Here is a 22,682-nt window from a genome sequence, read left to right as displayed (position 1 = left end):
TCATGGGAGGCCGGACTGAACACAGGAAGGAAGTGGGGGCCAGGCTGGAACCTGCACACGGCCCTGCTCTGAGCTGAGCGGATCCAGGTCTGGATTTGCACACCGCTCAGGTGGACGCAGTAGGCCCAGCAGGAGACTGTACTGCTTTAAGCAGAGGACATGTCATCAAATTAACTCACTGGTTTGGGGGAAAACATTTTTGATAAATAGGAGTACGTAAAAATGAAGCCAATTCTTATTGTAATTTCCCATCGTCATCGAGACGCTCCTTTTATCCATCTATTACCTAATCAGGGACCGTGTATCTCACCAATAGCAGCTATTCAGCCCCCCTTATAATACAGGTCACCGCGCTGAGTCTTAGGTGTTTAGGGTGTGTCCTTATGAATCTAGGATGGAAGCCGATACCTTTTCAGACTCGACTATTCAAATACCCAAAGAAGGAGGCTCAACCAGTGTCTACAGCCGCAGGGCCGGGGCGGGGGCAGGCAGCTGACACCCTTCACTATCAATGAGCGCGGCGTCTGCTACAAAGATTTCATCAACCTAGACCTCATCCGGTCTCCCCGCGTTTCCATAGCGACAGCCTGCGGAGTCCCTTTCCATACCAGGTTCCTCTGTCTTTCTGCCTCTGTCTTCTGGTTGTACCACGGCTCATCTCGGAACGGCTCGCTCTGCCACACGTACTTCATGACGGTATTAATCAGCGCTTTGCTGATGAGGATGCAGAGGTACACGATGAGGAATACATTCATTGATCTGAAACACAAGACAGTGGGGGTGACTGAGCTCCCGCTCCCCGAGGAATCCTGAGCTGGGCGTCGCCTTTCTCACAAACGTCAGCATGAACATGTTGTGAACAGACAGGAACAGCACAACAGGACTCCCCCGCCCCGACGAACTGTCAGGGTAAAAGTGAAAATGCGAACTCGTCTACATCTGAGCACACGCCGTGGGCACTGGCGTGTGTCCTGCGGCCACCTGGGAAAGTGCTGAGGGCAGGGAACGCCTATAGACAGGAGGGCACAGCCTGGCTCACAGGGCTTCTGCATGGTCTAGGACTCTTAATTCAAAGAACACCCAGAAATCAATTTCTTCTACCATGGAGCACCAGCCAGTGAGTTCCAAACTTGGAGATTATCACCACGAAGGAAGGGGGGAGGGAGGGAGGGAGCGAATGCCCTCCGCATAGGAAAAGTGCTGAATCCTTAGCCGGTATCTTAGGAGCTTATGAAGAAGGTTTGGTTTTCCAATATCTATTTCTGAAACCAATTTGTCAGTGCAGACATCTGGAAACTAAGCATTCTTCTTTAGTAAGAACCAACTGTCCAAGTTCATATCTGATGCAGCCACAGATGGACAGAGACCCAGGATCACATTTCAAGGTCGACTTGCCAGGAGCAGACAGACGATGCCTCAACAGTCTCCCCACAGATCACCCAGGAGCCCGGAGCGCTTCATTACGCTACACGAGGACACTCAGTTGTACGCTTCAAGTTAAGGACACACTTTAGCGAGAGGCAAAGAAGACATCATTCTGGGCCACGTTTTCTTACAAATTCAACTGTGTCCTTGACATTATCAGGATTTTACCATTTAATGAAAAGAAGACTGTTCCCTCTGCTAATGCTTTCCTCACTGAACCCGTATCAGAAAAGTGACTGAACTTTCACTTTTTCATGAAATGGTGGGAGGAGATGCTGGGCACCCACAACGGACCTTGACCCGGAACTCCAGGTGTCTACGCGCGGGCGGGAGCCTGCAGACGTGGCTGAGGGTGCGTGGCCATTTACGTCTCCACAAAGTAACGCTGTCAATCTAAGGTCTAAATAACCCGCTTGACTGTCCATCAGATCCCATGAAGGAGTTGCTAGTAAGACTAAGAGGAAAATGGTTCCCCATCTGCGGGGGTTTGCGACAGTGGGAAGCCACGGATGAGTTTTTACACATTTCGAACCACGGGGCAATCAGCTTACTTTTCGACAGCAGATCGCTTCTGGGATTTTGACTGATAATTCAGCGCCATCTTGGTTTCCATGCCCGTGTAAACAGCAACACCTATAAAGTACAGAGCGGATGTCAGAACAACACCACAACGGTGTCTTGCTCTACATCGTGAAGTATGCACAGCTACGATAAAAATGAAATTCTGGACAAAACGGGTCATATTTTAAATTCTTCTAGGCAAGCTAGCTGTTCATGAAAAGTCACACAGGATTCTTCAGACCAAAGGAATGCTTTTCTTTTCCTGCATAAAGAGCAATCCGCCCTTTGTTGTTTAGGTTCAGATTTTAATGTATTGAGTTTTCCAACAACGGGACACATTTGTATATTTATAAGTTGTTTCAGTTAAAACATAAAAAGTAACCCACCAGAAGTGGGAAATACTAGCAAAGAAATACAGCCATTAAAGGAAATTTCTTGCAGAACTACACTGTGTGAATCCTTTCATAGATGTAAGTTCACGTCTGAGTCAAAAACTACAGGCACTTAATTTGCAAGCAACACTCTGGGGTGTCACGGCTCTGTGGACTGCGGTTATACGCGGCGACTGGTTTTCTTAGGGAGGAAAATTGCCGCGGCCGTAAATCCACAGCCCCTCAAAGCACACAGAGACGCTTTTATGGTCCGCCTTCATCCACAGTTAAATCTATGGATTTCAACTGCTTAACGGGTCCTTGGTTTCAGAAGCTATCATTAATAATTCACTAATTAAAACACTTACCGAAGATTTTCTCGGTGTTCTTTAGCGTGGCTCCTCGAAGAAGCAAGTTTTCCGATCCTAACGGCCTGCAAAGACAAGGACGACCAGAGACAGGGCAATGGAGAAAGCAGGTCGGCACGACAGGACGCAGGAGCCGCTCACGGCTCCACACGCTTCGCTCTGAGAGGAGACCGTCTCCGTGAAGATCTGCTTGCGCGCGGACTAGGAAAGCTAGCCGGGCCCATGTAAAGCGCCTGCTCTTTTCCTGGGGGGCGGGAAGAACCTGTCTGCTGGGAGATCCAGCCCCTCCAGGGCCCCGGCCCTGCCCCAGCCCCGCGGGGCCGCACCCCAAGGCTTTAAACGCGCTCCCCTGGCGACAGCGAGGGTGCTGGGGCAGCCCCTGGGCACTCGTCAGAAGCGCCACTCGAGGGACCAACCCGGAAACCCGCTCCTAACAGGCTTCAGGTCTGAGGCCTGAGGCACCGGGGACCCCGAGCGGTGCCTGCGCCTCACTCAGCTGTTTCTACCGCACCCTCGGGGGTTTCACGCACACAACACAGTCGCGCCCTCAGGGAAGAAGGCTGTGAGGCCCTGCGTGGCATTACAAGCACTGCAGCCGAGCCCCGAGGGCCCCTGAATGCGGGTGGCCTGGGAGTCTGGGGCGATCCCGGGGCCCACGCAGCGACCGAGGCATTGAGAACCATTCGTGCAAAAACAAGCCCTCTGGACGCGACAGGGAGCCGCAAACAGACGCTCTGCCTGCAGGGGATCGTGGACGCGCCGTCCCTTTGTTGACCGAGAGATAATTTCTTCTCGTTTCCCAAGAGTAGAAGGGAAATAGGCAGAATCCAGATGCACTAATTTTGCCATTTACAATATTCTCCCGATTTTCTCCGGAGGGTAAAGGGAAAGCGTTGATTTGGGGTAAAGGGAACGGTTTGCTAACGCCTGCTTTTCACTTTGCCGGCATTTAATTTCCCTCTACCGCGGAAGGCTGAGAAGCCACTGAACGTGGTAAGCTTAAATGTGTCCAGCATACTTAGCTGACCCAGCTCAGGACCACATCAGGCTGGAGATGAGAAAGGAGGGCTGCCCAGCAGGGTGCGCGGGCAGGGCCCCCCCCGCCCCGACCGACGGGCCTACCCAGGGCTGTCCCATGGCCTCAGGGTGCGTCCCCCAGCCTCACAGCCACGCGGGACAGGCGCCCGGCTGCACACGTGCTGTCTGCTTGTGTTACAAGTACTGTCAGCCTGTTAGCAAGCACTTAGGACACGTCCAAGGTGTTTATGGAAATAAATGGCCTTTTATGAAGTGTCTCTGGGGAGTCTAAAAATAATTTACTTCAAAAAGTACTTCACTTCTAGTTTGGACAGGAGGATGAAGAAACATCACTACGAAAAGACTGAGAGCTTCGATATATAACTCACAGCTGTCCACACCACGAGTTTATAAACGTCTCTAAATACCAAATATTAAAAGTCTGCTGAATCACACGGACACTTAAAAAGCTAAAGTAGAATTCGTATCAAAGTACAAAATATATTGGTAATTATCTTCCCAAAGGGCTCAGCCTTCAGCTCCGTCCAAATACCAAACGAGGAAAGCCTGCGGCGCCCGCTTTTCCGCCTCACCCGCTGGCAATACGGATCCGCCTAAATATATTCACTCTTGTTCAGACTCAAACTAACCCTCGCAAGACACAGAAATCCACATTATTTCTCCAAGGTAACCAGGCATCTACCTTTAGAACAACAGGTATTTAAGAACGAGCAGGCAATGCCTCCACAGATTCTGGAAAGCAACTGCTAACCTGCTGATGAAGAACGGTGATAAAAATGTGCTAAGAGGGGTGCCAACTGTCTCCTTAAAGCGAGTAATTTCTGGAGCCTTTCAAGGACATAAACCCCATGACGATTTACTTTGCAGTAATTTCCCACTGAGTGTTTTTTCCTACTTCTGGCCCAGTATCTTCCTTAATACACGAGGCAATGCCAGGACACAGAGAATCTAGTGACTGCTGAACTCGGAAGAAAAATAATTTCTCTAACCAGCGGGATTTGTGAAGAAGGAGAGCGCTGTCAAAACCTACTGAAAGCCAAGTTCCCTCAGCGTAGACCCCAGGCCACGTGCAGGTAAAACGTCCAAGGCCCGGGAAGTGAGGCAGCACAGGCCACAGCTGCAGCGAGCAGGGCCGGCTCGTCTGGGCGCCACGACCTCAGGGCTGAGTCAGCTCCCTGCCGCCAGCGGCCCGGGGTGAGGCCACTGATGAAGCAGGTGTGGACACCCACCTGTGACCGCGCTGGCCACTGCCCATCCCTGAAGCAGATTCCCCCGTCCCCGGGGGACGTGAGCCCGCACAAGCCCTTGGGAGACACATCCCCCAACGTCTAAGACTGAGGCTGTGTCCCAGTGGTGAGTCTGGGCAGATTCACGCAGCCCAGTGAAGTGGCCCCCAAGTCAGAAACCTTTCAACGTCCTGGCCGAAGACGCACGGTCTGCTCAGCTATGAAAGCGTCTCTATTGGGGAAACGCGCCTTCCCCTTCGCCTGCTGGACCAGCTCCCACCCTTCCCGGCTGTGAGAAGACCCTCGGCAGAGTCATGGGAGAACGTGCTCCACGGGGGCGTTCGTCTGTTAACGCGTCCAGACGCGTGTACACAAGAGAAACCAGCAAGTGGAGCGGAACCCGGACCTCTGGTCACGCAGAATTCCCCCCTCAAACCCAGCAGGACAGCAACGATGAAAAACTCTCATCAGGAAAAGAATCCACGTTTAATTGAACGATAGAGAGGAAATCGCCAAGTGTTTAGAAGAAGCAGGAATCCTCACCTCACCACGGGGTCATTCAGATCGCTGTAAACATTTATGCGGCCGACGAACCTGGGGACAGGAGAGTCAGGTCACTGCCAGGGCAACAGGGGACCGGGGAGGGGGGCAGGACCCGAGACCCCGGCTCTGGGGAACCCCCCTCCTCACCCCTGACCCGCTTCTAAGAAGGACTGGGATTCTGTACTGGAAACACAGGGGTGTGAGGCTAAACCACTCCTCCCCCCTCCTCCCACTTTTTAATTGTTCTATTTAGCTCATGACTTAAATGATTTCCCTTAGAGTCACTTCCTCAAAACACAGAAAATTCATTTTTCTTCGACAAAGGTAGTCCCATTAAGCCTTTTCAAATATTTGTATTAAGATTTATGGATTGGAATGTTGCTGGACTATGAAAATACAGAAGTAATATAAGTTTGACCAGGTCCTAATTTTTCAGCAGTGATTTGCAATCTCATTCCAAACCCCCGCGCGACTGGGCCATGGGCACGGACAGCAGGGAGGACCCCGGGGAGGAGGCCGGCTCACTTGTAGAGGTCGGGCTGCGGTCGCTCACACTCGATGGTGGCGTGGAGAGAATCTATATCTTCCTCCGTACGAAACCCCTTTGTGTCTTGAACTGCGTAATGGGTCTGCAGATTGACAAGAAATGGAATTCACAGCCACAATGATCAAGACAAACCCAGCGGCGGGGGCCTCCCGTCCTAGGGCAGCACCAGTGTTTAATTTTTAGGCATATAAATAAGTCTGCCTACGAAGCCTGGCTGCCATACGAGACGGGGTATATGATAAAGAGCTTGCAAATGTCACAAGCTTACAGAACTGTAGGCGCCACCGGGATTCCTGTGCCTACTGGGTGCCAGAAAATTCTTCCATTCTTACCCAGTGTCCTCAACTAACAGAATTCTTCTTCAAAACTGGACACTTGGATTCGTCTGTCAGAGTGGTGGCTCTGAATGAGGAAACAGATTGGGGACCTAAAATATTCTTTTTTGTTTATGTGGTTCACAGACAGCTGTCGCAGGCATGGCAAGCGGCCCTCACCTGTCACTGTCCGGGGAGCACAGCTTTCTGCACGGATCCTCACCTGGCCTTGACCCCAGGGCTCCTCAAACTAAGGGGGCCACGGACCCCAGGCCCCGCCCCCAGAGTTTCTGAGGCCGTGAGTCTGGGGTGGCGCCCGAGAACCGCATTTCTAACCTGATCCCAGGTGATGCTGGTGCTGGGGTCTGGGACCCCATTTTGAGAAGATGGGCCCAGACAGCACCAGGGAGCGTAGATGGGTGGACCAGCCTTGGGAAGAGACAGGAAGGAGGGGCGGGGGGAGGGGATGCAGTCTCCTCCATGTCTCCCATGAGTGTCGGGCAAAGCGTGAAAGGATTCAGAGCAACAGGGGGTGTGACCACAGCATCCCTGCAACGTTGTGGAGGCACCTGTGCGTCCGGCACTTTGGGACATTTCCTAGTTATAGCCTCACAAGAGCCCCTGGAACACAGGTGTGCCCCCATCTTACAGATGTGAAAACTGTAGGCGTGACCTCTGCTTTTAAGGAAAGGGCTCAGGTGACTCCGGCCCCCCCAAGCACACACACAGAGAGGTCCAAGCGCAGCCCCGGTGCAGACACGGGCCACGTCTGGACCAGGGGGACTGCTGTTGAACTTCACCCTGACAGCAGTGAGGCACCCGGAGGCTCGTGGCGTCTGCTCCAGGGACGCGTGTAGGCAGTGATGTCCCTTTGTGGGTCGGGGTGCAGAGGGCAGCCCACTGCCCGCAGCCGGGTGTGCACGGCTCGCCGGGGCCGGGGAGGACGGGACACGATACCCCAAGCTCCAACGGCCATTGGACACCCAGCGCTTTCCAGCCCAGAACTGCTTTCCCTGACAGTTGACTGTGCCAGAAGGGTCCCCCCTCCTGGGATTCGTTACATAGAAAATGTGAGAGTAAACGTGGGAAACCCCATAGGGCTTCATACGATGACACCCCAAGTCACCCACAAAGGATTAGGGCATCCTTTGGTGCTTTCCGGCATAGAATCGCCTGTGTCCACGGGCGGCATTCAGGCACTGTTAGAGCTGCACTTCCGGAGCCAGAGCCTCAGAGCAAGGCTCACTTTCATAAACTCCTTGGAAGCTTCCAGGTTTTTAAAACAATGAAATCCTTAAAATTAATAGCGATGTGTTTCTTCTTTTGTGATTGTTAATTAAAATTTTGTAGCACTAGCTGCTGGTACAGAATTCCATATTGAGCGTAAGAAATGAATCATAATTTCAGAAAATCCTTACTAAGATATTTTAACAAAAAGACACTCATAGGGCTTCCCTAGTGGCACAGTGGTTAAGAATCCACCTGCCAATGCAGGAGACACGGGTTAGAGCCGTGGTCCGGCAAGATCCCACATGCTGCAGAGCAACTAAGCCCGTGCACCACAACTACTGAAGCCTGCGCGCCTAGAGCCCGTGCTCTGCAACAAGAGAAGCCACCACAATGAGAAGCCTGTGCACCGCAACGAAGAGTAGCCCCCACTCGCCGCAACTAGAGAAAGCCCGCGCGCAGCAACAAAGGCCCAATGCAACCAAAAATTAAAAAAAAAAAAAAAAAAAGACACTCATTGATGTAACAGTCGGGCAAAATCTAGACTCACGACTTACTTTTCACACAATTCCAGTCCAGTCAAGTCACTAACTTGGACCAGTAGAATGGAAACTTCAAAATTCCAACCATCTCTTCCTTCCATCCTTAACTAGGTACCGACGCTAAACGACGCAGCTAAATAAGGAACGTGGAGCTGCTTCTGTTAACCTGAGAGGCTGGTCGTTAGGGTGGCTGAGGGTGGAAGGAAGAAAGTGGGAAACAGGGAGAAGCAAACGAGAGGAAAACAGTCCCTGGCTTTCCCCTGAACACAGAGCCTCATGCCCAGTGCAGCTTCTGCCCACAAGAGCACAGCTGGGGGAGGATGCGGAGGTCCCGACGGGTCCCGACGGGGCACAAACGACAGGCACGTTACCTTGTGGCTGGACTCTCCGTCCAGGCTGGCGGTGGTCACGTGGCAGGTCCCATCCGCGCGGCTGCTGGACAGGAAGATCAGGTCACAGGGGAAGGTCTCGTCCTCCTTGACCATGACGATGTCCCCGACCTGCGGGACAGCCAGACAGCAGCACCGTGAACCGAAAGCCGGGCTTCAGGCAGCGGCTCCCACAGACACCATCACGGTGTTACCTGCAGGAAGGCGTGTGGATGCTAATATGACTGAGAAACATCGCTGCCCGGACATCTGGCTCAAACCCAGGAGAGACCTGTGAGTCAATGCCCCAGCCTTAGACCTGGGATCTTCACAGTGCATTATGACAGAATAGTTTGCGATATTCTATTTTGCAATGATAGAAATATTTGCACCATTTGTATTCGAAGCAGGCAGATGAGGTGGGTGGTCACCCTGCGGGCATGAAGCCTGTGACGTGGCCGCAGCGATCAGCACTGAGTGGTCCCCGGTGGCCCCCACAGAAGACGGGCACAGGCCATCGCGACGCAGCCCAGAGCCCAGAAACAGACCCACAAAAATACGCTTAACTGACTTTGGACAAAGGTACGAAAGCCACTCGATGGAGGGGGGACAGCCCTTCCAACAGACGAGCACCTGGTCAGTCCTGGGCAAAAAAAGGGACTCTCACCTAAACCTCACACCTGACGTAAAAAGTAACACAAAATGGATCAGGAAGTTAAATCTGAAGCATAAAACTATAAAACTTTCAGGGAAAAAAAAACAGGAGACAACCTTTGGGCTCCAGGGCTTGGCAAAGAGTTCTTGACCTTGACACGAAAGGCAGCAGCCATAAAAGGCAAGATCAGTAAATGGGACTCCATCAAAATGAACAACTTCTGCTTTGCAAAATACCCCATGAAGGCACTTCTGACAGAGGACCAGGCTCGAGCATAGAGGAACTCCCAACGTTCAACAGTAAAAGCCCTCAATAATCCACGTAGGAAATGGCTAAGGGCCATGAACACGTTTCACGAAGAGGATGCCCTGATGGCAAATAAGCACACGGTAAGATGCTCACCAGCCTCTAGGGAAGCACACACTTAAACCGCACCGACAATCAGAACGACCGAGAGAAGAAACGGCGAGACACCCGACGCCGCCGGGGATGCCGCGAAACGGGCCCCTCACACGTTGCTGGTACAACAGTGCAGACGCTCTGGAAATGGTTTGGCCGTTCCTTTTACCGTAATTTCATGACAACCCAGCAACTGAACTCTTTGAGTTTTTATGCCAGAGAAACGGAAACTATACTCATACAAAAACCTGTACACAAAAGTTCACAAGAGCTTTATTTGAACGGCCCCAAACTGGAGAAACATCAACATCCTTCACCTGGGCCACACACCCCCCAGACTCTGCAACGAAAGGAAGGCGTCCAGATGCCCAACCTGGATGAGTCCCAAGGGAATTCAGCTGCATGAAAGTTACAGACTGTGTGACACCATCCACGCGAGGACAAATCCTGGAGGTGGACAAATTGAAGGTTCCTTTTCTCGCCACAAGCAGCCTTTGCTTCCCTCCTTGTCTCACAGACCCCATTAAAATCCTCTCGGGTAAAACAGGCTGGATACAGGGCAGACATTCCCCATAGGAGATCGATACATTAAAAATTCAATTTTCTGCTGACAGGTACTGTTTCGGTCTGTTTTTGAAGAGATGTTTATTAAAAGTATAGAAGACTTTGCAAAGGAAATGTAGTTGTTAAAGGAAACGGTATTTGGAGCCTAGGGTCCGAAAGAGCCTGTTAATATATACATGGGGGTCCCCACTGCTGTTCCCATACTGAGAGGCTGTCCTCCCAGCTCCCCACCTCCTGACTCCTTGACCACTAGGAAAATGTCGCCAACCTAGGCTAATGGAGGGGAATTACTGAAACACCTGGACGGTGAAATTTATAAAACAAAGAAAATGTGGTTTAGAAACTTAAAATACCTCCAATATAGAACACATATAATAACTATTATGAGGTTAACGAAGATGGACCACGTGCTCATGACACCTGAAACAGGAGTGTCCCGGCATCCCGAACCCCGTCCTCCGCCCGAGATACCCACTGACCCCCAGGCTGACCCGCTGCCCCTCCCAGGGCTTGGGGATGTGCCCGGAAGCAGAGGCTCGGGTTCAAAGACGCGGAGGCCCACCTTTCTGTCCCTGTGCACGAGCGCTGGCGACTCTCTCCCACAGCAGCTTCCCGATGGCCCTGCCAGGACTTCTGGCCAGGAAAGCAGCCCCGGGGCGGACAGAGGGATGGTGGGGCTGCAGGGGAGGGGGAGGGGGGCGGCGACTAGGGGGAGGACAAGCCCAAGGAGGATCCGGGGGAGGGTGGCCAGGCTCCACCCCCAGGCTCACAGCGAGACATGACTGGGGACAAACCGTAAAAATCATACTTATCACCTGCACACGTGTAAGCGCTTCTAAACGGCTAGCACGGGCCTGAAAATAATCCACGTAAATAATTTAAACTTGAATTTAAACACAATGATGCATTATTACACCAACAATATATTGAAAAAGAAGAAATTAACATGCAGCTTTCAGGGAGGTTTCTGTCCCCATTTTCATAAATTTCCAGCTAGTAGAGCTGATCATACTAATATGATTTTGCCTTACTGTAAAATAACTTCTCTACAGGTGTTTAGAGCTCTCCCTGTCTGGACTGGTTACTATCATGTCATACGCTTCAGACAACAGGCCTGGGGGGAGCCTGACGGCCGAGAGGCTGTTCATGGGGGACCGGGCGCGGGGGAGACACGGGGAGGCTTTGGACCTTCCAACTCAATTTGCTGTGACCCTAAACCTGCTCTAAAAATAAAGTCGATTAAAGCTTTAAAAATAAATACATAGAAGTAAGAAGTTAAAGAAAGATAGTGGTAGGAGCTTGCCCGAAGTGAGCAGTACTTGGGGAAGAGGGTGGGCCTGCATCCAATAAATGAAACAATTTCAGACGGAGGTTTGGCCAAAGAAAACAGCCCCGTGGCGCTGTTTTCTCATCGTAACAGGTCTGCGGCCGTCTGGGGGCCGTCTGGGGTCGGCGGGCGGGGACTCACCCTGAGCTTCCGGCTCTGCTTCCGCACCAGCCGGCCGTGCTGGACGAAGTGCACGGGGCACTGGTTCACGGCGCTGTCGGCTTTGTGGCGCAGCCAGTCCTCGTAGCCCTGCGGTGGGGGAGAGACGCCGTGAGCCCCTCCTGGACTTGGCAGGCGCGGCCGTGGCCACGGTCAAGTGCGTGTGGACACGAGCGGGGGGAGCCGCGTCCCTGGGCTCCCGCCACCGCCGTGCACGAAGCCACGTCACATTTTGTGCTCCCTTCCCTCGCACCCAGCCCCGACCCGGGCAACTCCTGGCGTGTCCTGCACAGGGACACGCGTGCTGAACCGACCCCTTCCTGCTCGCGTCCCGGCTGCCCCGTGCCGCGGCCTCCGGCCCGCAAGGACAGGACCAACCCGACTCCGTCCCACCCGACACAGCTCCAGAGGCTCCCCGCCGGGACCCGCGCAGGCGGATGGCCGCCCTCGCGTCAGCGGGGCTGTGCCTGGGGTCCCTGGGGGGCCGAGGGCCGCTCGAGCCCCCTGGGTCTCAGGAGCGCCGAGGGAGGGGTGAGGGCCGCGGGCAGGTGGGCAGGGGAGCGGGCGGCACCCAGGGGCTGTGCCCACCCAGGTGAGCGCTGCAAGGGTCACGCAGAGGCGCCCGATGTCGGCTGCTCAGCACCCAGAGGAGGACGGGAGCTCGGGGGCTGGCCAGGCGGTGGGCTCCGTGGGAGGGGCTTTGCGTGTGTGTGTGGGGGGGCTGAGGAGGAAGCAGGGGGCTGGCAGAGCTGGAGGTTAGCTTGCGGACGGGTGGCCCTGGAAGGTCACAGCTCTGACAAGGGACCTCCTTCGTCCTCTCCTCAGGCCCTTTGGGTCTGCTGGCCTATGTCTGAGGGTCGAGCCAGGATGGACCCGGGCTGCGCAGGGCACCGTGTCCCGGCCAAGGTGGCAGGCAGGCGCTTTCTGTGCCCATGGGCGGGTCTCACCCACCAGGAGCTGCTACCACCGCCCTCACTCCGTAGCCACAGGGCGGGGACTTCGAGGGCACACACTTAGGGACACTTGCTGTATCCAGAGGCCCCTCGCTGCGGCCAGGATGCTCTTGGGGCTGGCTCGGGGCTCTTTCGGCTCTGCCTGCATCACTGTCTCAGGGCAGAACCCTCTAAGATCAGGCCTGGGGTCGCCAGCCCCCTGGGGACTGGTCTGTTCTAAGAGGCTCACACAGTGTGTGCTAAGTACATAGACCAGGGTCCATCTGTGGGTCCCTGTATCACATCCTCAGCTTTGCCAGATATTCCAAACTGTTCCCCAAGACGGTCCCGACATGCTCCCATCAGTGTGTGTGGATGCCCGTTTGACCACGTCTTAATCCCATCTGCTCTTCAGACTTTCACATTTAAAAGCCAATTTAATGGGTATAAAGTAAGATCATATCGTCGTTCAAATCTGTATTTCCAGATGACTGGTGAGTGGAAAATAAAACCCAAGGTATCACAAAGGAATCCTTAAATGCTTCTCACGGTTCTGTATTAAATACAGACCAGTCCAGACATTCACACTGAAGACTGGCTGGGAGACATACAGGCACCGCCCTTACACTCACAAAGGTCACCTTGAGACTCCGTTCTTCATGTTTTCTCAGTCTGGAGTCAAACACTCTGCCATGCGTCACCTCATTCCCACTGTCACCCACTGTCACTTGAACCATGTCTCATGTGACATGTGTGTTCAGTTTCCTAATTTTTTATTTAGAAACACAGAAAGCATGGCTCTGTCAGCAACAATGTGACCATCGAGAATTTAACTAGATGCTACCTTTCTGTAAATTATTTCAAATGCAAATGTCATCCTGTTCAAAAGTTTGCAGCAGGGACTTACTTCCCTGGTGGTCCAGTGGGTAAGACTCTGTGCTCCCAATGCAGGGGGCTAGGGTTCCATCCCTAGTCGGGGAACTAGATCCCGCATGCATGCCGCAACTAAGAGTTTGCATGCCGCAACTAAAAGATCCCGCATGCCGCAACTAAGACCCGGCGCAGCCAAAACAAATGAATAAGTAAATAAATAAATCACTAAAAAAAAAAGTCTGCAGCAGATAAGGGACTTGTATCTACAACATATAAAGAATTTTCACGACTCATGGAGAAAAAGACAATGCAATTTAAAAACCGGCCAATGACCTGAAGCTATTTCTCTACAGAAGATTTACTAAAGGCTAATCAGCTCATGCAAAGATGCTCAGCATCACTGGTTACCAAGGAAACGTAACATCAAAGCCACAGTGGGATACCACCCCACACCCGCTCGGGTAAGTGTAATAAAAAAGATGGACAACAAGCCTTAGCAGGAATGTGGAAAACTGAAACCTCACTCACGGCTGGTTGGAGCATAAAATGGGGCAGTCACTTTGGAGAATACTTTGGCAGTTCTTTACAACAGTAGCGCAACTCGATTCCTTTGTATGTACCCAGGAGAAATGAAAACCTATGTCCACACAAAGCTTACATGTGAATGTTCATAACGGTGTTCTCCATAATAGACAAAAAGTAGAAGCATCCCGGGAATGCCCTGGCGATCCAGTGGTTAGGATTCTGCGCTTTCTCTGGGTTCGACCCCTGGTCGGGGAACTAAGATTCCACAAGCCACGCCATGTGGCAAGAAGTAAGCAAATAAATAAATAAAGCCACATTAAAAAAAAAAAAAGTAGAAGCACCCCAAATGTCCATCCGTGGATGACGGATAAACAAAATGTGGTCTGTCTGTCCACATGATGGAATATTATTCATCTGTGAATGAAGCGCTGACACAGGCTACAACGTGGATAAACCCTGAAAACACGCTCGGTGAAATAAGCCAGACACAAAAGATCACTACTGTATGGTTCTGTTAATGGGAAATGTCCCCAATAGGCAAATTATAGCAACAGGAAGTAGGCTGGTGGCTGCCAGGAGCTGCGGAGGGGGGTGGCGAGTGACGCTCACGGGTACGGGGGTTTCTTTCAAGATGTCGGGAATTTTCTGGAACTAAGCAGAGGTGATGGTTGAGCATTAAGCTGGCTGAGTGGATGGTGGGACTAACAGACGACCTGTCCTTCCTGTTAGTCACCGGCTTTATCTATCAGGATTGCAAAGAGCAGCGCAATCCACACGGAGCGAGTCAGGGGTCGCCGGGCTGTTCTGCTTATGGAGCCGCACCCCAGACCCTCTGCACGAGCAGGTCCTCGGGGTTCGGGCAGCCGGGGACACAGCGGGCGAGGCAACTCAGGTGCTGTGTCTCCGGGTGATTCCACGTGAGAACGACCGTGTCCTCTTCAAACGCTCGGGGCGACAAACTAGCACTAAATTACACAATCTCTCTTCTTTTAACTCAAGCATCTCTTGACTCAAGACTCTATCTAAACCAGTCACAAAAGTGAATTTCGAGAAGTCAGCTAAGTTTCCTACGAACCAGCTGAAACAAGGCGGGGAACTCTGCTTTGGATGAAAGGCGATGTCCTATAGCAGAGATTCTGTAGGACCTTCGTCCCTTCTGCCTGTAAGGCTCACCTGCTTGATAGCTGTGACAGTGATGACGAAGAACAGCGGCAGGCCGCTCGTCACTGGACTCGTGGGCGTATCAATAATCAGCTGCAGTGAGAAGAGAACCGTTGAGTCATTTTCAGAAACACTTCTTAGGGGCTTTAGACGGACTGGCTGACCCTGTAACACCTGCCGACGTTTGTTTTGACTCGTTTTAACTCGCTTTACTATTACCCCACTTCATCCCACCCCTGGAGATAAATTAGATATGAATTTTTACTATAAAACTGAGGGCAGTTCTCCTTAATTACGGGCTGTGCTTAGGAAGCCACGTCGGCAGTGGCAAAGACACCAGCTGACTCCAGTGCACGTTTTATTTCAATTCACCCCTCTGCTCCTGGTGCCACACTTTAATTACATTAGTTGCATAAATTACTGTCGGGGAAATTTTAAAAGTCCTTCAACGGTATTTTGTATGATTGAAACAAGTTAGGTTGCTGTTCTTAAAGCACATCTGACCTGTTCCCTAATCCATACCTCACTGTGGTTTTCACTCTCTTTTTTTTTTAACTCTCTTTCTCTTAATGTTTTTTTTTTTAGGAGAATCCCCCCTAAAGATTAGGAAGATCCTGCTCTCCCGTCAGTACTGGAGAACGAGGACGGAAAGTGGCCAGGACCAGTTCACATGCACAGCGCTCACGCCTATGTTTTAGTGAACAGGTCTCTCTGACCCAACATGCTTGTCCTTGAAGAAAACAAGTGAAGCAGCTGCAGATAAAGGGGCATTAAGTGCTTCCTCCTTCTGAGGAGCAAACCAGTCACCTGAGAATAAATGCCACTTACTTATATTTACACTTGAGGTGACAGAAAAAGATGACCAGACTTACCTGCACCAGAAATATGATAAGAAAATAAAAGTTGGCTATTCTTCTGAATTGTTCAAATAAGTTCTTGGGTATGAAGTTCCAGAATGTGTACTGTGTAAAAGAAAAACAGAAAGGAGTCATTTTGATCCCATTTTACGTTGTGTAGCATAACTCTACCACGTGATAAGCTGTCCTGAATTTCAAAGTACAAAATGTCTAGCTTTAGATACAAAATTGAGAGTGTTTGTAGACATGTTATCAACTTGTTGACTGTAAAAACACTGCTAACACAGAACATGTGCTCCAAGAGGAGCATATGTCAACTACCTAATTCCAACAATTCAAGGTAAGGCAAAGTAGCTTAAGAATAGTTTTACTATTAAAATGTCTCTCGTAAAATGTAAACCTCTGATTGTTAACTCAAAACACACATGGTTAGCATTCTTCTTTGACTGTAATTTTTGGTAAGCTCTCTGTTTTGTTACAGCGTGGCTACGAGGGGACAGAACGTGAAACAGAAGTCACCATTTTCAGGTGGTCTTAACCCAGCTTGGCTACTGAGGAGGTGTCCTGGGCCAGCCCCTCCCCCTTACCTAGGGGGCTGGAGAGGGACACAGGGAGGGTAGTCAGGCCACTTACTCGCCAAATGTCTCGTTTTTGCCTCAGAAGGAGACCTTCCCTAACCTTTGTGTTGAAAACAACAATGTCCCGTATGTCATTAACCTACAGTAAACACTGAGCTTGGACACTGTTTTTAAAATTCCATTTGACAGTTTTGCCTTTTAACGAAGATCGCCCCCTGAAGGGGGAGAGCCTGCTCTGCACGCCATCTCTCTTATCTGGACCAGTAAGCACCTTGGTTATCTCCCTGCATCTAGACCCACAGGCACCTTTAAAGCCACTTAATTTAAAGCCACTTAAATGATGACTTTATTCCTATCAGGTGCAGAAGACCCATGCTGCAGCTCAGACATGTTTTGTGATCTCCATATTTTACAGAATAAATGACTGTCATAAGTTATTACTGCTGATTATTAGTAATATGGTCAAAATCCCTGATGATGTATGGTAAGAAGAGTGAAAACCCAATGAGACAGTCGAAACATTCATGACTGCACTGATACATCAGTACTGTATGGATAAAATAAAATAAAACAAGCATTTTATTACACATGTAAGGGTTGGCAATTGGATAATGGTGTGCCAATTGTACATTTTTAAAATATTCCATTACCACATTTTTAAAAGTATTTATTTATTTACTTATTTATGTGGTTGCACCAGGTCTTAGTTGTGGCAAGCGGGCTCCTTAGTTGCGGCTTGCCTGGCTCCTTAGTTGTGGCGTGCGAATCTTTAGTTGCGGCGTGCGAATCTTTAGTTGTGGTGTGCGAATCTTTAGTTGAGACATGAGTGTGGGATCTAGTTCCCCGACCAGGGATCGAACCCAGGCCCCTGCATTGGGAGCACGGAGTCTTAACCACTGTGCCACCAGGGAAGTCCTCCAATTGCACATTTTTGATCTCTGCTAAATTCTAAATATCTGCTTAGACACTTGGGCCACAATATAATGTAACACTTTGTATTACAATGTACAATGCAACACTCTGACCTACATCTGTCAAGTCCCGGATCAGTAGAATAGAACTTAATACTGGAATCCTTGATATTGAGCCACAGGCATGGAACAAAGGGGGTATTTTTTGCTATGAGGGAGCTAAGGAGTCTGAGGTCGGCGGAGCATCTCTTTCCCACCAGACAACTTGAGGAGCATTGAAGCCACAGGACAATTACTAGCCTTGTGTTTCTTTCACACCATGAAAGACTTCACACCCAAAGTGTGCACCTGCCCTGGGGGTCGTGTGTCGTCAGCGCTGAGCTGGATTTGGCCACTCTCTTCCTTCCGTGAGAGTCACCTGTGTCCTGTACTCACTGGGAGGGCGGCACAGACGCAGAGAAGCCGTCCCGCCTGGTCGACCTTTAGTCACATGGAGACGGGGAGACAAGGACAGCCTGGCGCCACCCTGCTTCGCCAGCCCCGGAGAGTGAAACCAGAGCACCTGGAAACCGCTGAGGCTGCGGCTACTGTGTGCCTGGAGGGGGAATCCCTCACAGGTGCGCACGGGGCGCCCTAAAAGCGCACTGGGCACGGTCACTGATCTCCAGGGAAAGCGACCCGGAAGGTCACAAGTAGTTCAGCTTTCTGTACAGGGTGGAGGGACAGCACAGCCTGAGCTGAACATTTAATTCCATAGCATGCTGAGGGCAGAGATGGGAGCCACACGCGTCTTGTGCCCAAAGGTACAATTTTGTAACTTGATGAAGCCCCACTGTCCCTGAGTCCAGGATCTGGTGCTAGAGCAGGCCTTGGGTTGGGGGCTCGGCGTGAGGTCAGAAGCCAAGGGGTTGTGCTGGGGTCATTTCTACCAGGCTCTGCCCCAAAAGGAAACAGAACTCACTGATCACCAATAACAGCACTTCTTCAGATCAGGCCAGATGAGCATTTTCAGCCCTCGTGTAACTTTTCACATGCTAAGTGCTTTCACGACCTTGGATTTAATAAAATCAGACTTACGACTTTACTGCTGGTAGTAGTATTACTGCTCCTTAAGTAATAAGTCATAAAACTTATTACTAAAGTGCGTCTGTGCACTTACGAAATCTTTGTGGACCATCTTTTCTTTTAAGGTAGAAACGAATGTTCTCTTCCCAAGAAAACATATATACATCACCAGAAACATATTCTCTGAACCTGTCTGTAAACTTACGCTTTACAAATTAAGTTGTATTTTCCACATCCTGAGCTGTTTTTAAATGAAAATGATCCTGTGTCCAGATGTCCACGTCATCTGGTCTAAGTCCACGGCCTGTCCACCCTGCTCCTGACTTGGATTCTAGGCCCTCGTCTGAGGGTCTCCTCTGTACTGAGATCAATTAGCAACCGAGGTTACGTTGTCTGTAATTGTCCTTGAAATGACACACCATCATCTACCCGGAACTGACTTTAAGCCACCAATACTGCAAGTGCCCTCTCTCCTCAGAGCTGAGACGTGTCGCCTTTTCACCAAAACCCACGCCTCCTGTGTGACAGCTTGATCTGGCTCCGGGGGCAGATGCTGACTTCATTCTGTCAGGGCGTGGGGTGAAGGAACTTTCCCGAAAAGAAACAGTTTTGAAAAGGCGCCCAGGACCTGCATCCTCACAGCGCCCTCGCCCCGGAGGTGGGTTCCTCTGTTAGAACCCAAGGAGCCTCGGGGCACACAGGAAGAAGCCACCCCAGGCAAGGCAGCGCCTCTTGCAGGCCCCGGGAGGTGACACGGGGCCCCTCAACGTCTTGCTGGCCACCGGCTGCGGGAATGTTAGAAGGGAAAACCTGAAAATGATAAATTGGCTCGAAACTTGAATCATGGCAAGGGGTCATAAATGGGATTTAGGAATCTCTGCTGTCGATTATCTCCCCCAGAGCGTGGACAGGGCTTCATAACAAACGCAGTGCCCCGCAGCCCCGGGCTCTAGTCCACCGGATGCGTCAGGAGGGGCTTTGCTACTCCGATCCCTGAGTTTCTGAAGTTTCCTTTGAGCGGCTGCACAGAACCTTCCAGGTCCCTGGGAGGAAGCGGGGCTGGGACAGCAGGGCCCAAGCTTCGTCCCTGGGGGAGAAGCCAGCTGTGCGGGATGTGACTCAGAAGCCGAGGCGGCTTTGTCAAACGTCCTGCCCAGACTAGACGCGGGGCAGCGTGGGGACTCGAGGCCTATCGAGTGGGGACTCGAAGTCGTCCCTGCAAGTCCACACGTGCACAGTATCTGAGTGTCTTCAGTGCACGTCCCCATTCCTCGACGCGCCTGCACTGCACACGAGCAGATTTCTAAGAAAAACGTCTGAGATTTTGTTCCTTTGGGGGCACTAGTGGTTGACAGAGTGCATCTTCAGTGAGCTCTATTCGAGACTGTCTAACTTATAAATGTCACTACTGGAAAGACCTATTTCCGGATATGAGGTCCTCCTGTTTATTTCTCCTTTCATTGGTCATGTCTGGGCAACCACGGACTACTTTTGTTTGGCTGTGATTTTGTTTATGAGCAACTGACTTACCCATGCTGTATTTCTGGAGATTAAAGTTATTATTTTACATTGCAGTTTTAAAATAAAATAATTCCATTAAGAAAACTGCCTTACACAAATGAACCTATCTACGAAACAGAAACAGATTCACAGACACAGAGAACAGACTTGTGGTTGCCAAGGGGAAGGGGGATGGGGGAGGGATGGAGTGGGAGCTTGGGGTTAGTAGATGCAAACTCTTACATATAGAGTGGATGAACAACAAGGGCCTAGTGTAGAGCACAGGGAACTCTATTCAATACCCCGGGATAAACCATATGGAAAAGAATGTATATATATGTGTAACTGAGCCACTTTGCTGTACGGCAGAAATCAACACAACATTGCAAATCAACTGTACTTCTACTAAAAAAAAAATTTTTTTTAAAAACTGCTTTAGAAAACCTCAGTTGTCAAGTATTCGTAACAAGCACGGGACACTCTTGATAACTCATGACAGAATTAAGCGGGTCCACCGCAGGTATCTGGACACGCAGCACACTGATGTGTGAATTACGTAGGTCTGTGACGTGGGTCTGGGTGTCCAGGACACCCAGGCATGTGGAAAGTTCTCCACAGCCTGCAAAGCCACCGTTTACTGTTTTCCAGAGTCAGCGACCCCATTCTCAAGACCCAGCTACCGGTTAATCTGAGGTGTGAAGACGGTCCTGCAACCCCACCTCCAGGCCAAGAGACGGTCAAAGCCCCCGTAAACGGTGACACGCGCGTCCTCCTCTTTGCGTCACCGCTCCTAACTGACGGCCTCTGACACGCGCCCAGCGTGCGCGCTCGCCAGCTGGTGGCACCGGGGCACCTGCGTCGTCTGTTTTGCAGGAGGAGACCCTGGCCTGGGCGGCTCGATGGTGGCGCGCAGCCAACAGCTAATACGTGGTGCCGGCAGGACCTGAACGTCCTAGACTTCAAACCTGATGCTTAAACGTGACACAGGTAAGAGGGACGTGAAGAGAATGTGCTGTGACGTCAAGTCTCAACAGTGTTCGGGGGGCAACCGGAGGGGTGCTGAGCCCAGGCGCCGAGGGCCGTGCGGCGAGCTCACAGGCTGATGCTTACCTTGGAGGAGACGATTCTGTTGTCCGGGCACCTGTGCGGGATGTAGGCCTCAGCTCCCGGTGGGGGCTCGCGGTGGCCCACGTACACGGTCCGGCTGTCCACACAGTCTTCCTCCCCAGCACACTGCGGGGGGAAGAGCGGTCAGAGCGGGCCTTGGGGCGGGCTTGGATGCAGGTCTGTGCTGGGCCCTGGGGAGGGCTGGGCGCCCCTGCAAGGCCGGGCCCCGCACCCCTGCCCACTCGCTGGGCCCTCACGGGGTAAGTGCTCAAACCCCCGCCCAGCTCTTCAGGGGAGCGGTCTGAGCGGCCACCGGCACCCCCAGCAGGAGTCGAGGGGGGCTTCAAAGCTGGTGGGCGGTGGAAAGGCCACAGCGCGGGTCCATTCAAAGCCAGAAAGTGACAGCAAAACCCTAAGCCTTCAGAAAAAAAGACGACAATCCCAGAACTTTTGGGAAAGGTCTTTAACGCAAGAAGAAAGTAAAGCTATGAGTTCAGAGCAGAAGGACGGTTCACACACTGCAGCAGCTCATCCATAAGCCTCCCTGGAAACTGAGAAGACCTGGGTCTGACTCATCTTTGCATTATTCACAGTGCTGTGCACCGGACGTTAAGGAAACACCTCCGACCCGAAGAACCTTCTAGTGAAGCTCAACCAACTGTACGCAGTCAGCACTGCAGTGCCTGAGACATGATGGCTGCTGACGAGAGACTAAGATGAAGCCTCGCATAGCGGCCCCGGCACGGGGCCCTGGACCCCCCCCCCCACAGACGGGCAGCCCCAGCACGGGGCCCTGGACCTCCCCCCACAGACGGGCAGCCCCAGCACGGGGCCCCGGACCTCCCCCCACAGACAGGCGGCCCCAGCACGGGGCCCTGGACCTCCCCCCACAGACAGGCGGCCCCAGCACGGGGCCCTGGACCTCCCCCCACAGACAGGCGGCCCCAGCACGGGGCCCTGGACCTCCGCCCACAGACAGGCAGCCCCAGCACGGGGCCCTGGACCTCCCCCCACAGACAGGCAGCCCCAGCACAGGGTCCTGTACCTCCCCCTACAGACAGGCAGCCCCAGCACGGGGCCCTAGACCTCCCCCACAGACGGGCAGCCCCAGCACAGAGCCCTGGACCTCCCCCCACAGACAGGCAGCCCCAGCACGGGGCCCTGGACCTCCCCCCACAGACAGGCAGCCCCAGCACGGGGTCCTAGCCCCTTGCTCAGCGTTGTCAAGAACAAACAGAGACAACGAAAGGAAACACACGGCCACGCTCCGGGGGCCCAGCCCATCCCATCCAGCACCGTGTCCAGCCTTCGTGGCTTCAGGGAACCTTCACTTTTTTTTTTTTTTTTTTTGCGGTACGCGGGCCTCTCACTGCCGTGGCCTCTCCCGTTGCGGAGCACAGGCTCCGGACGCGCAGGCTCAGCGGCCATGGCTCACGGGCCCAGCCGCTCCGCGGCATGTGGGATCCTCCCGGACCGGGGCACGAACCCGTGTCCCCTGCATCGGCAGGCGGACTCTCAACCACTGCGCCACCAACTTTA

At 52.1% G+C, this 22,682-nt stretch overlaps 1 protein-coding gene across 8 annotated transcripts in view; it reads right to left on the bottom strand.

Moving 5' to 3' along the window:
* The window catches only part of ATP11A (ATPase phospholipid transporting 11A), a 115,279-nt gene that overhangs the window by 39,179 nt on the left and 53,418 nt on the right, over nt 1–22,682 (bottom strand). For all 8 annotated transcript variants that reach the window (XM_060287738.1, XM_060287740.1, XM_060287739.1 and 5 more), the window contains exons 2-11: nt 21,147–21,269; nt 15,998–16,087; nt 15,138–15,218; nt 11,617–11,724; nt 8,534–8,662; nt 6,058–6,161; nt 5,533–5,583; nt 2,726–2,790; nt 1,977–2,058; nt 609–759 (exon numbers count right to left, since the gene is read on the bottom strand). In XM_060287738.1, coding sequence (XP_060143721.1) covers nt 609–759; nt 1,977–2,058; nt 2,726–2,790; nt 5,533–5,583; nt 6,058–6,161; nt 8,534–8,662; nt 11,617–11,724; nt 15,138–15,218; nt 15,998–16,087; nt 21,147–21,269 — 984 coding nt within the window. The remainder of the gene's footprint in view (nt 1–608; nt 760–1,976; nt 2,059–2,725; nt 2,791–5,532; nt 5,584–6,057; nt 6,162–8,533; nt 8,663–11,616; nt 11,725–15,137; nt 15,219–15,997; nt 16,088–21,146; nt 21,270–22,682) is intronic.

Source organism: Globicephala melas, chromosome 18 (assembly GCF_963455315.2).
Source record: "Globicephala melas chromosome 18, mGloMel1.2, whole genome shotgun sequence".
Taxonomy (NCBI): Eukaryota; Metazoa; Chordata; class Mammalia; order Artiodactyla; family Delphinidae; genus Globicephala; species Globicephala melas.
The sequence above is the reverse complement of the archived record's forward strand: the minus strand, read 5'-3'. Positions and strand labels throughout refer to the sequence as shown.